The sequence below is a fragment of the Triticum urartu genome, chromosome 7A, assembly GCF_056163025.1.
Source record: "Triticum urartu cultivar PI428250 chromosome 7A, HENAU_Tu73, whole genome shotgun sequence".
Taxonomy (NCBI): domain Eukaryota; kingdom Viridiplantae; phylum Streptophyta; class Magnoliopsida; order Poales; family Poaceae; genus Triticum; species Triticum urartu.
In genome coordinates this window covers 652,957,670-652,971,952 of record NC_141879.1, presented here as the reverse complement: position 1 = coordinate 652,971,952, position 14,283 = coordinate 652,957,670, and the positions used below count along the sequence as shown (strand labels likewise).

Sequence of the window (14,283 nt, the reverse complement as noted above, 5' to 3'; positions counted from 1 at the left end):
AGCCATTTTCGGCTAGCATTTTGTCTAACCGAAATATAAATAATACTGAAATATATTAACCGAAATTTCGGTTTATATCAAGAGTCTAGGCCTATTCCCCACTGAGATCTCCTGTTATTTTGGCTGCATAGACCATCCTCGGTATAAATTTGAGGCAGACGAGCCACGACGCTTCATTCAGGTTTTGGAGGGCACATTTTCTGGATCTAATTTCCAAATTACCACAGTCTGTTTCTCGAGTAGCTTTGTTTTCATCGAAGTACGTCTTCGGCTCGCTTCAGTGTTTGTAGTTGTTCCTAGGTGGTCTATAAATCTGAATATAATTTTTATTATTTCTGGTGTTCATTGTACTATCATGATTAAAAATAAATAGATCGAAAGTTTTCTCGGAAAAAAAAGATTTGAGTTAATCATTTCTTCTCAGATTTTGTGAGGACATCACGGTAATGCAAGTCACCTACGGAAGTTCCATCCCGTCGAAGATGGTTCTTTACTCCTCCACGTATAGGCAGGGTCTAAAACACAACAGCGTGTGTCTATTTTATCCTTTCTGCATCCACCATCTACATGTGCATGTCGGCAAACTCGATATAATATGCGAGATGAACGGGTTTCCAAAGAGGTGGCCGGTGATAATGTTAACTAAAGATGATAATGTGCTCTGGATTGAAAACGACACAACAAAAGTCTCAACTGGAAAGGCGAAAGTTCTTATGGTGCATTAAGAAATCAAACATGTAGTGCTGTAGTGGCTTTTCCATGAAGCGATAAGGCGTGGAGTCTTACTATCAGGCTTTATTGCTATGACTGAAAGGTCATGAATTATTGCGGAGTCTATCAGGCATTATTGCTAAGACCGAAAGGCCACGAATTAGTCTGTAGGTCTACTCCATGTTCCTGTTATCTTGGAGAGAGATATATCTCCATCCTTGGGCGTAATGTTGAGCAGTTTGACTTTGATATACAGAAGTTTGCAGAATCAGAATAACGACGGAGTCATCCATTTCGTCAGCTTCCTATCAACTATTAACCTCTTTTGGAGTTTCTAAACATATATACCCTGTCTTAATGTTTGTTTTAATATTTGATTTGTTTTATAAGAAATAAGCTGGCATCATACATGATACATGTCAAAAATAACTGACTGATGGTTATAGCAGGCAGTTACTGTAGGGTAACCGATTTGTGGGGCAAATGCCGGCTGCTGGATAGTAACTGTGGATGAGCTCAGCTGGTTTACCAATTTCCAATTCCACCTTGGATCTGGGAGGCGGATGGACATTTTTTTTTCTTTCGTGGACATGTATGTGTGCATTCATGATATATGCACAAAGTGCGCAGGAGAACAGTGTCGGTCTATGTGCCCGGTCTAGATCTTAGGTACTTCCTTTGTTAAAAATAATTGATGTTCTAGATTTATCCCGAGTCAAGCATATCTAAGATTCGCGGCGGCCTTATCCTCAAGATACTAACAATGAACCTGCTTCATTTTTCTGATAGAGAGTGGCAAGCCGAGGTACTTCACCGGGAACGTAATGATTATCGCAGGGAGGTCAATGAGGACATGTTGAAGGTCGATGCCATGGTATCGACTGGGTGCTAGTTGACTCTTGCAGAAGTTGGTAACAAGGCCAGTCACGTTGCCAAACTCCCTCAAGATGTTGGAAAGTGAGGTTTAGTAATGCACACCTCGCCCATGTAACTAGTGCAATCTACCCTGAGAAGTGGCAAGGGCAATGATGAGCTGATAAATAGGGTCGATGGCAAGGCTGAGAGTAAAGGAGATGGCCTCTGCCTCCTCGCCTTCCACTAGGGTTCTCACCTAAGTTCTTCCCACAAATCTCTACTCTCTTAACGACGTCACCAAGTTTATTTCTTAAGCCGCTGCATTGGTCCCCTTCCTCTTCCCCATCAGGCGGCCTCGCCGGCGGCATCAAGAGAAGTGGGACTCGTCAGTACATTCCTTTTTTTTCTCCTTAGGTTTTGTTTTCCTGGCGACATCGGCGAGGTGGTGCGACAGTGGCGTGTTAGAATAAGGTGTGTCCAGTCTCTCCCTGCCTCGATGACGTCCGATCCAGTGTCGACGAAGGACCTGTACGAGTTTGTTTCCCCGGGTCCGCTGGCTCTCTTCAGATCCTAGAAGTTAGTGTGTTCTTTAAGGAGAGCAATTGGTTGGCCATTCTTGCGATGACTTTGACATCTTCTTCTATATATTGTTCCACGACATGATTCAACTCTTTAACCTTCTGGACCGGCGATAATGAATTGCAAGCATGTTCTGTGTGGGTCATGCTCCGGCAGATACTTCTTCAGTGGCTTTTAGATTTCATCTATTGGGACGAGTGGCTATTGCGGTCACTAAAACATGGTATGGCGAAGGTGTTTGCAAGTGTCCCTTTTTATTACCATTGATTCAGAACAATTTTCATTCTTTGGCAGGCGGCGTACATCTGGACGAAGAAGATACGTAATATGCTCTGCAGAACTTTGGTTGGGTACACCCCAACTATGAAAGTTTAAGGATTTCATAGTCTTTCTGTATGCAAATCAATCTATTCAATATGTTTGTTCTGCAGGCTAATATGATGATAGTTTTTTTAAGTAACTTTAAGATTCATGCAAATTTTTAAGGAGGCGTGAGTTTTGCAATGTAATTTTATTTTGTACTGATTAATCCGCGCCAATTATTTTTTTCATTATACTGGCTATAATTTTTCTTGATAAATATCAGGTGTAAGATACCCTTTAGTTCTCTTATATATATAAAAAATCTCCACTCTCTTCTCTCCGCCAAATTAAAGAAAGCTCTAATCACCATCGATTGACGGACAGCCTTAGTATAATGTGATCAAGGGGAGTATACTAGAAGAGAAAGAAGAAAGGGAGGCTCTTGCCATTCTGATCAGCCACAAAAGAAATTTTATCCTTGTTTGACCGGCCACTGCTGATCCGGGGAGACACCATCGCAAAGAAAAAAGTATATGTATGCGAGATGAGCGGCCTCCCTCCCCAGCTGCTATATATGTGGCCTCCTCTTCCTTCTCGAGAAGCCCACCTACTATCGTCCAACAAGGTCCTCCTCTTCAAACCAGCCCTGCAGATAGAAAGATGGAGCGCCTCAGGACCGGCTTCGACAAGTTCAAGACCGAGGTCTACGAGTAAGCTTCCTCTCTCAGATCCTGCCGCTATGCTTTCCTTTCATCTTTTTGAGATTATTTATTTCTGTCTTCTTCCACTGATTATTCTCTGGCATGGCTGTCGCAGCCAGAAGCCGGATCTCTTCGAGCCCCTCAAAGACAACCAGGAACCCACGGTATGTACTGTACCCCCCACCATTTCTCTTTACTGCCATAATAAAATGTTGTCCCTGGCTAGCTGCCAACTCTGGTTACTTCATCTGCGATTTGTTGATTAGCTTGTTAAGTTTGTCCGGATGCTTGGCCAACAGAGTGTGTTCTCGGTCCTCAACAAAAAAAAGTGTGTTCTCTCTAGATTTGGTCATGCTCTCTTACTGCTACTTCCCCTATGGAGCAGTACTTGTTCAGTTGTTCTGTTTTTTCCCCTCTTCTTCTTCCTTTTTAGGGCTCATTCGGTTTGGAGGAAATCAAAACGTAGGAATTAGGAGTAGTATAGGAATATGATAGGATGGCACTTGCCATCCTAAGGAATTGACTTGCCTCGTTCCTACGCGTAAAATGAGTTTTGAGTGGATGTGTAGTTTCCTTCAAAAACACGGGAAATGAGTAGTATTTCTATGAAATTCCTGCACGCATTTCCTACAAACCGAATGCATACATAGGAAATTTTTCTCTGAAATCCTTATTCCTATGTTTTTCCTATGAAAATCCTCCAAACCGAATGAGGCCTTACTTTTTTCGGAACGGAGGTTGAAACCCCCTAAAGTTGCTTTGGTTGTACAACAATGTTGCTTGCCATTCGAGGAATACCCGGGATACACTCTGACTCTGGGGGTGGGGTATCCATAGCATTTCCTATTACTATCAAAGTAGATATAAAAAATTAAGCGACAGCTTGTCCTAACAGCACGGGCTAACCTTAAGAGGGGGGCCATTGCCGGCCACTTGATAATAGGTTAGTATCTGCTTATCCAACTACCAAGATAGGCACTGGATAATCTTCCGTTGAAATTGGATCATGCACCCTCAAGAAATTGGATCTGTACCGACTCACATGTGCGTTGCCATGATATATGATTTGGCTTATTCATATGTCACCGTCCCTATCACTTTTGTAGTCTTGTGGAGGTTGGAGTATATATTATGCAGGAGGACTAGCAGTTTAGGGTATATAACATGATCTATTATGGACAGATCGAAACCTGATGAAAACCTATGGAAATCAAAATAATTTACCAGAGTGGGAGTTGTAGGCACCCCAGCCAGTCATCGGTTCCGTGACTAACACATGGGATTCAGACTAAGCCTACAGAGCAACATTAGTTTTATGTTCACTTTGTTCTTTCAGAAAAGAAGATGCACCTTATTAATCATTCCGACTTAACGCGAATGATATACTACTCATATAAAAAGGTGCTTCTTCTTTTTTGGAAGCTCGTCTCCGAAGAACCTACAGGTTAAGTGTGCTTGGGATGGGGTAACTTATGGCGTCCTGACTTAATTGGAATGATAGATTACTCATATCAATAATGTGCACCTTCTTTTCCAGAAGCTCATCTCCAATGAACCTATAAATTAAGCATGCTTCTGTGACCATACGGGAAGTTATTCCCGGCGAGCTGCAACCGTCGGTCGGCGGGCTACAACTGACATAGGTAGTGCTACAACGAGTTACGAACGAGCGGTGGCGAGGTTACATCATGGGTACGGCGAATAGTCTCGGAGGCCATCCCTGACGATGCGACAGTGATCACCGGGATGTCGTCGGGCCTCGGTGCGACGTGGCTGCCGCAGCGAATGGAGGCGACGTCGGGGGAGCAGGGTGCTGTTGTGCCTTGCCAGTGTTGCACGCACATGGGTGGGAAGGTGGAGATGTGCGAATCATGGGCATGAGGGGATACTTTAATTTACGTTGACTGGACGAGAGGAAAAAACAGTCCATCCTATGGTTCGAAGAGGCTTCATCTGACGGTCCTGCTGCGACTGGTCTGGTGCTTGCGCCGATCAACCGACATAGAGTGTTACCCAATTTGGTTTGGACGGGCGACGGAAGTACCTTGCCGCTACTTGCTTTGCTTGCCTTTCTATCTCCGTGTGTCTCTACTTTTCGATTTCTTGTCACAAAAGCAAAATTTAGTTTCTCCCGCCAGATTGAATAAAAGGTGGTCCGAGATAGAATGTTGAAAGTGGCAGCCTTCAGCGCAAAGCTATGTCAGAAACGTCTATTCCACCTATCAGAGCAAGTATGAGAAGGGGTTTATATCCCGATCTACATAGCATTTTTTTTTCTATGCGAAGAAAAGAGACACTAAAAAAACCTCTCATGCAAGAGCTCGAGGTCGGCTCTATGCGTGCTTCTTAACAAATGTAATAAATACAATGAAAGAAAGAGATAAGGTTGAAAAAAGTGCTAGTTAACGGTCCATCTTATAGACTATGTTAAATGTGAGTGATTATAGATGATTACTCTAAATAGCGTGGCAGCTATATATAGCCATCAACTGACTATACTATTAACCATGCTCTTACGATATCGGCATACAGACAAATTTCTTTATTTATATCACAAGGCTGACTAATACTGCCCAGCCATAATGAATAGCATCTCTGCTTATCACTGACAACTATGAGATGTTGGAGTTCCAAAAAAACTCTAAAATATTGCAAACTAAATATATCGGTCATGCAGTATTTGTTGTTTGCGTGCGCCGACTCGCGTGTGTGCCCATCGGTCACCTTGGGCCTGGAACCCGGCGAGGCCTTCACCGTTCGCAACATCGGTGCCATGGTCCCGTGCTACTGTAAGAACAAGCACACCGGCGTTGGATCGGCAATCGAATACGCCGTCTGTGCCCTCAAGGTTAAGGTCATCGTGGTGATTGGTCACAGCCGCTGTGGTGGAATTAAGGCCCTCCTCTCGCTCAAGGATGGGGAGGACGACTCTTTGTAAGTACGTAGCTTGGATCTGAATGATAATTTTCTTGGTCCGTGTCTGACCGGAGAAGTTTGGTTTGTTGGTGTCAGCCACTTTGTTGAGGACTGGGTCAGGATCGGGTACTCGGCCAAGAAGAAGGTGAAGGACGAGTGTTGTGACCTGCCTTTCGAGGACCAATGTGCCATCTTGGAAAAGGTTCACTCGCACCATTGGCCATCTACCATTTCATACTACTTTACTTGTTTCGTTTTACTCTATATATATAAGTTTGTCTCAAGTCAAATTTCATCGAGTTTGGCTAAGATTGTAGGAGAAAGTATTGACATATCTTTTTGATGCTCAGAAAGTATTCATATTCACATTATCAAATTAATAGTATAATTAGATGCATCAAGTAATTGCTTTTCATATTATACATTCTAAGTATTGTTGGTGTTGATATTTTAAATATAAGTTTGGTCAAATGTCAAAAAATAAATCTTAATGTGGAATACAATGCAACGGAGGGACTAGTATTTGGCAGATAGCTTGTAATGTTCAGACTTTTTGCATGTGAATAAATGGAAACTCGCTGAGCGAGAGTTCTCTCTTAACCGTTCTCATCCACAGGAGGCCGTGAACGTGTCCCTCCAGAACCTAAGCACCTACCCGTTTGTCAAGGAGGGTGTGGCCAACAGAACCCTCAAGCTCGTCGGCGGCCACTACGACTTTGTCTCAGGCAAGTTCGACACATGGGAACTGTAAATCAATCTTCCCTCACATTGCTCAACTCCCACACATATATGCATACGTGTGTATATCAAGATATATGGATCCATCGATATGAATGCCATGGAGTACCTACTCGTTATTTTCCAGTAGTGAATGCCGGATGGCTTGGTGTCAATTTTTGTAATAAGCAATAGTATTTTCCGACGCACAATTATTGTACTACTATGTGATGCATAATTTGATCGTCATATGATCAAAATGTATCAGGCATTATTCTAATCATATTCTTCATTAAGAGTTTACCTTTCGATTTTTTGGCTTTGTTTTCCCTTAACACTAACAAATTGTTGTTTGCCCCTCCATTGCTACTTTTTTTTATCACTATTAATTTAACCCAGTGATTGGACTCTCTTCGGCTTTCTGTGCTACCCAGCTCTTTCTACACAACATGTCCTTCTCCTTTATTTATACAAGGCATTCATTCATTCCACTAACTCCGCCTATGTTGTCTCAACATAGTCGGTCCCAAGCCCGGATAAAGGAGGAGGGTTGTGATAGGCTTGGCGAGCCAACATAAAAACTCAACCACTCTCATGAAGATGAAACCCAAAAGATTTCCGTTGGGGCGTAACCCTCTCAACGACGCGCCACATCGGAACCCGGGTGTGGTGGAAAATGGGCAAGGGCCGGGCCATCACCCCCCAGGTGGCGCGCCGTATCTTGATTCGGATACAATGGCAAGTGAGCAAGGATCGGGTCGCCGCATCCTTAGTGGCGCGCTACATCGGCGCCCGGATGTAGTGGAAAATGAGCAAGGGTCTTCGCATTTGACTCGATGAGTGCGAAGGGTAAGGAAGCTAGCCGAGCCTAGGAGGATTCGCTTAGGTAGCTGGAACGTAGGGTCTCGGACAGGGAAGCTTCGGGAGCTAGTTGATGCAGCGGTGAGGAGAGGTGTTGATATCCTTTGCGTCCAAGAAACCAAATGGAGAGGACAGAAGGCGAAGGAGGTGGAGGATACCGGCTTCAAGCTGTGGTACACGGGGACGGCTGCAAACAGAAATGGCGTATGCATCTTGATCAACAAGAGCCTCAAGTATGAAGTGGTAGACGTCAAGAGACACTAGTAGAAAAAGGGCCATTTGTCCCGGTTCATAAGGCCCATCTGTCCCGGTTGGGGAACCGGGACTAAAGGGTCGTTACTAATGCCTAGGCCTTTAGTCCCGGTTCTTATACGAACCGGGACAGACGGGCCTCCACGTGGCCGGTGCGGCGAGCCCAGGCAAGAGGCTCTTTAGTCCCGGTTGGTGGCACCAACCGGGACCAATAGGCATCCATGCGTCAGCTGTTCAGAATCTAGGGTTTTTGTTTTTTTCTGAAAGGGAGGTGGATTTGGGGCTTTTGTATGGTTAATTAAGGTGTTTCATATATTGTGTTAGGTAGTTAATTAATTAATAGAGAGAAGTGTCCTCTCTTATCTCCGTGCTTGGTCGATGCTACGTACTATACATATAGAGAGGCCCTCGACACGCTAGCTAGTAAGAAAATGAAGGAAACCATTAAGTACAGAAGTTCGTCATGCATACCGAGAGAAGTGTTGGACCTCTCCTTCTCCGAGAGATTGGTCGAACAACAAGTTTTCGTATTATCTATCCGACGCTACTGGCTACATACATATACAATATGTAAGATCTGTTACAATCCCCTAGCATCTGAAATCAAGTTCCACATGGTATTCTCCGGCTTTATCGAGGACGTGGTCAAGAAAGAATCCCGCTAATTCCTCTTGAATTGCTTTCATGCGATCTTATGGTAGGAGTTCATTCCGCATCTCCCACGTCTAATTTGAAGAAGGGGGTTAATACATATATATGAATGAAAATCAACAGAAATGATGGTGTAATAAAATGAAATTGTGAATATTATTGCTTATGCACATCAAATTGTCTTTTAGAGTAGCCCCTCTTATCTTTGCAAGTCGCATTGTAGATGAACTCGCACACGTAGTATCCACAGTAATCATTCCCTTGTTCCTGCCACAAGCACTTTACGAGAAATAGAGATCAATTAAACTGATAATGAAGCATTATAAATGGCATTGATGAAAGTAGTTAGAATCAACGGGAGATGTGCGGAACTAGCTAGCTAGTAGTACTTAATTTTGGGTATGTATATCGCAGCTCCATCGGTAGTCCCGGAGCTTCTTCGGTGAACTTTTTCCAAACCCTGCATGACAAAGAAAATAATTATTACTTGAGATATCAGGAAATGAACAGAAAGTTGCCGATATGGTGCGATAATGATCGATTGAACTTACTTGTTGAGAATTTTAGTCATGTCCGCATAGGTCTCGGGATCTTTTCGTCTCGAGTCTAAGACGGTTACTCGTCCCTGCTCAAGCTTAATCTTCAGGAGAATATAGTGGAAGCTGCGCACGCATGCATAACTCATCAATTACATTACTATAACCTCGCTCGAGTAATAAGGGAAACCGAATATGCACAAGACACTAACACTCACTCAAAGTTGTAAGGAAAGAGTATTTATCTTTGTTTTGATTTATTATCAATGATTTGAGCAAGTTGGCCTCAGCATCTTCGGTGTTCTTTTTAACCTGAAATTCATCTATGATATTTGTGTTAATGAACCCAATATCATACATTTATGCTTTTCTGCACTCGACGATCTTCAATCTGCATAATATGATGAGGATAATTATATATACATGCAATGAAAGAGCTGAGCTATATATAGAGACTTAATGACAGAAGTAGTACTTACAGATAGTAGCAAGTGACCGTTAATTTATCGAGGGCCTTTTGATTGAACAACTGGAAGAACTCCTCAAATGGAACAGTCAACAAATCAATTCCAATGAGGTCGTGCTCCTCTTTAACACTCAGATACAAATTATTCGTCCCCCCAGACTCTCTGCAGGTTTTCATGTACCAATCATGGAATCTTCGCATCATCTTTGTTAGAGATTTTTCATCTTTGACAAGAGGTTTGCCGTAATGGTATTGGTGTTCTTCCACCTCCAAGAAATCATAATGTACATCGTCGGGCAGGTAATCTTCAAGATTGCTATAATCGGGCACCATCCTCGGATCATTAGCGACGATATCGCTAGACACCTTGAGCGGGGGGCACGATTGGTCCGCTTGTTCGCCGAGCTGGGCAATTTTTTTCCCAACTCGTCGTTCTGCTAACCTTCAATCACTTATAGTATTTCCCGACCGCTCCGCTTCGATATATACCTTTGCAGTAATGCGCTCATAGTGGTTTTTCAGTGGAAACTTTGGTGGTTTCCTCAGGGCATCGATAGTGCGCTTTGCTTTCACCCAGTCTACCTTCTCCTCCGGAGGTGGATGTCTCTTTGCTTTCACCCCTTCAAAGAAGTCCTTCACTTCTTTTTCCATGATCTTCGCGTTTTCTTCCACAGTCCTCTTGTATGGTAACTTCTCTAGAGGCTTGAGAGGTGGGCTGAATCTGTATTGCCTCCCGCCACTGGTTGTACTGCTAGATGCCGGAGCAGATGGAGCGGTTGCGGCTATCTTCTTTCGTGCTTGCTTACGAGGCGGAGGAGAAGGACTACGACGCGCCGGAGCAGCCGGGGCGACGGCGGGTCTCTTCCGCCCTTGCTGGCAAGGCGGAGAAGGAGGAGGCTGGTGGCTGCTCGGGCGCGCCGGCGCAGGCGGAGAAGGAGGCGGAGTGCCGCCACGCGCCGGAGAAGGAGGCTGAGTGCCCTGATCACTCGCCGGAGGACGAGGCGGTGGAGGAGGCGGAGTGCCCTGACTCGCCGGAGGAGGAGGAGGAGGCGGAGGCGTCCAGTTCGGAAGGTTGATGAGCTTTTTCCGCCATAGGCATGGAGTCTTCAGACAAGAACCCAGGCGAGTCTCCCCGTCACCCGTAGGGTGGTCAAGCTGGAGGTCCTCAAATCCTTCTGTGATTTCATCCACCATCACCCTAGCATATCCTTCTAGAATTGGCCAGCAGTGAAAAGTTGCGTCAGGTTCAGGAGGTGCAACAGAGCCAACAGCCGCCTTGACTTTCAATTCCATCCACTGCGTCATAAGGTGGCAATTCTGAGACTATGTGATAGCATCCACGGGGTAGCTAGCAGGAGCCGTGAAGACAGGCTCCTGAAGCAGTTCCGTGGAAGCCACGCTGCTTCTCCGCTGAGATGGTGGGGTAGCTTCGGGTGTAGCTTCGGCAGGTCGTGTGCTGCGAACTGCGTCTCGTTCCTCTAGCGCTTGTACCCTTGCGTGCAGCGCCTGTAGTTGGGTCAACTCCTTTTTCTTCTTCCTCTCCCGGCGTTTGTAACCGCCTGCGTCAGGAAATCCAGCCTTCCACGAAAGGGAGCCTGGCGTGCCTTGTGTCCGTCCGGGGTGCTCAGGATTCCCGAGGGCCTCTATGAGCTCGTCGTTCTCTCTGTTCGGAACGAACGTCCCTTGCTGCGCCTTTTCGATATACTCCTGAAGCTTCTCGATGGGTGTATTCATCTGCTCGTTGGTCCAAACGCACTTCCCTGTTACAGGGTCCAATTTTCCCCCAACCCCAAAGAACCAAGTCCTGCAACGGTCTGGCCAGCGTCGCGTCTCTGATTCAATCCCTTTATCAATGAGGTCATTCTCAGCCTTGTCCCACAACAGCCGGGCTTTCAGGTAGCCACCTGACCCCGTGCGATGGTGATGCTTCTTCTTTACAGCATTTTTCTTATTTGTCGCTGACATCTTTACTGTTCTCTCAGATTTCTTTTTGGTGACAAATGCGGGCCACTGATCTTTGACCTTCTCAAATCGGCCGATGAATTCTGGAGTCTTGTCTTGGTCGACAAACGATGATTTCAGCTCATTCTTCCACCTCCTGAATAGCTCAGCCATCTTCTTAAGAGCATAAGCCTTGATCATTGGCTTTTAACTGGATTCTCCGGATCCTCCTCTGGCGGGAAGGTGAAATTTTCCTGCAGCGCGGTCCAAAGATCAGCTTTCTGCCTATCGCTGACATAAGACACCTGAGAGTCTTTGTCCTTAGGATTCAACCATTGTTCGATGCTGATCGGGATCATGTCCCTAACTATAACCCCGCACTGAGCATTAAATTTTTGCTTGATCCAGAGGGGTTCAATCGGTTGGCCAGCGCGATCAATTTCGATGATCGTGTACCTTTCATTCGACGCAACTTTCTCTTCAGGCCTCGTCTCGTTACCGAAGTGTTGCTCGATCCGGAGGGCTAGAAAAGAAGAAAAAGAAGAGAGTTAATATGTGTGCATACCAAAAAAATTAATGCATCAATTACACATGCTTAATTAATTAATATATATACCTGGCCGGACTCCGTTCGGTCATCGGAGCCGTCATCACGGTGTCCTTCCCCTCCCTTCGGTCACCGGAGCCGTCATCACGGTGTCCTTCCTCCTCCATTGTTTGATCATCGTCGTATCCTGCTTCTTCATCCTGTCTTTCCAGACCATCGGTGCATGTGTCGTTCAGAAACGACAAGACGGCATCACTTCCGTGTGCGATTATCTCCCCCAACACCGCTTCTGTTGCTTCGCCTCGGGGGTGCGGATCCATAGTTTCTGCAAATATTTACAACATGGCAATTATTATTCAAACATTACAGATGGATATATTAGTGGCAAACATAGAACTAGCTAGCTAAGCACAATAAGGAATCATATTAGTGGCCTGGCCTCGACGCTTCTCTAGGGTTTGGGGGTGGCCTCGGCAACGGTTGAAGGGTTTGGGGTGGCCTCGACGACAACGCTCTTTTAACTTGGTAAATTTGGGTGGCCTCAATAGAGTTTGTCGATCGGGTAGGGGCGCCGCGGGAGGGGGTAGGAGACGGACATCGTTTTTTTCTAGGCTTTGGGTGTCCTCGAGAGTTTTGGTCGAGCGAGAGGGCCGGGGGGTGCTCCCGACGTCCCCCCCTCACTTTAGCAAAGAACTATCTTAAAAAAAGACTTGCTTCGCCGCGGGTGCTCGATCGGTGCGACGTGGACTTGGTGGAAACACTTTATGAAAATGCGATGGTGGCCGGGCCGGGCGGTTTTCTTTTCCTTCTTCATTTTTTCCTTTGTTTTTTATTATATGTTTGTTTTCGTTTTCATTCTACATTTTTGTACATATGAAAAAAATAAAGTTTCTATACAAAAGTGCACAATTTTTATGAACAAATTACAACATCTAAATTAACTATACATCTAAGTAAATATAACTACACATCTGAAATTTTCTTAATCTTAAAACTAAACTAAACATAAACTAAAATAATATAACTACACATCCATCCATCCATACATACACATACATATACATCTACATTATATATGAACAAAAAAACCTAATTTTATGAACATCAAAAGGTCTATGAACAAAAAAAACATCACCGGGATAATTGCTTTAACTAAAAAAATTCATATGAGCTCACTAATTAAGGGGGCGGCGATAGACGAGGAGGCAGGGCACGGGGGCAACGGTGAGGGGCGCGGCGACAGTGACGGTGTGGGGCGCGGCGACAGGCGACGAGCGGAGCCAAGGGGCGGCGGCGGCGACGGTGAGGGGCGCGGCGACAGGCGACGAGGAGGCAGGGGGCGGCGACGGCGATGATGAGGGGCGTGGCGACGGGCGATGCGGAGGCAGGGGCGGCGACGGTACCAATGCACCCCTTTAGTCCCGGTTGGTGCCAGCAACCGGGACCAAAGGCCTTGCACATCGGGGTGGTGGTGGGAGTTTAGTCCCACCTCGCTAGTTGAGAGGGGCGCGCACTGATTTATAAGCCCCACTGCCGCACCCCTCTCGAGCTTCTCTCCATTGAAGGCTTACGGGTCTAATTGTGACTGCTATGCCTGCTGGGCCTACTGGGCCTTCTGTGGGCCTGAATCCTGGCCCATGGATTGGTTTCTAGTCGAATTCAGGTCGTGGTGGCCCAGTAGGTGGCAATTTTTTTATTTTTTCCCAGTTTTTTTGTGTTCTTTTTTGCTTTATTTTTTTGTTTCTACTTACAAAAAAATATTTATTTATTTTATTTTATTTTGTTTCTAATTACTTATTTATTTTATTTTATGATAATTCCTTTTTCTATTAAAGTTTCTAGCAAAAAAAGTTATTTATGATTTTTTTTGCTTTTAATGATTTTGAACAGAAAATACTTTGATAATTTTAGTTGCATCAATTTTATATAATTTTAGTTTCATAAATTTTAGAAGTTGCTTATAATGTTTTGAACAGAAAATACTTTGATAATTTTAGTTTCATACATTTTATTTATGTTATTAAAGTTTATTTTATTTTGTTTTGTTTCCACTTATATATTTTATTAAAGTTTATATTATTTTGTTTCAAATTACTTATTTATTTTATTTTATGATAATTCTTTTTGCTATTAAATTTTCATTCATTTACTGATTATTTTGAGCTATAAGACCCTGATATTAAAAAGCATTATAAATGAACTATGAAAAGGTTAAAAGTTGGCATGGTATCATCATTTCACCACATA

The 14,283-nt window shown here is 44.4% G+C and overlaps 1 protein-coding gene across 1 annotated transcript; it reads left to right on the top strand.

The window, feature by feature from the left end:
* The first annotated feature begins 2,970 nt into the window (after positions 1 to 2,970).
* On the top strand, positions 2,971 to 7,085 carry LOC125523116 (carbonic anhydrase, chloroplastic). The gene is made up of 5 exons (XM_048688170.2): positions 2,971 to 3,158; positions 3,265 to 3,313; positions 5,827 to 6,083; positions 6,162 to 6,267; positions 6,682 to 7,085. The coding sequence occupies exons 1-5, from the start codon at positions 2,986 to 2,988 to the stop codon at positions 6,814 to 6,816; spliced, it is 720 nt and encodes a 239-aa protein (XP_048544127.2). The 5' UTR covers positions 2,971 to 2,985; the 3' UTR covers positions 6,817 to 7,085.
* Positions 7,086 to 14,283: the final 7,198 nt, after the last annotated feature.

What these genes read in the sequence shown, in the direction of transcription:
- LOC125523116 (XM_048688170.2), top strand. Translation starts at nt 2,986, where the DNA reads ATGCGAGATGAGCGGCCTCCCTCCCCAGCTGCTATATATGTGGCCTCC. An exon ending in GATGGGGAGGACGACTCTTT is followed by an intron (nt 6,084 to 6,161) that starts GTAAGTACGTAG and finishes TGTTGGTGTCAG; the next exon opens with CCACTTTGTTGAGGACTGGG. An exon ending in AATGTGCCATCTTGGAAAAG is followed by an intron (nt 6,268 to 6,681) that starts GTTCACTCGCAC and finishes TCTCATCCACAG; the next exon opens with GAGGCCGTGAACGTGTCCCT.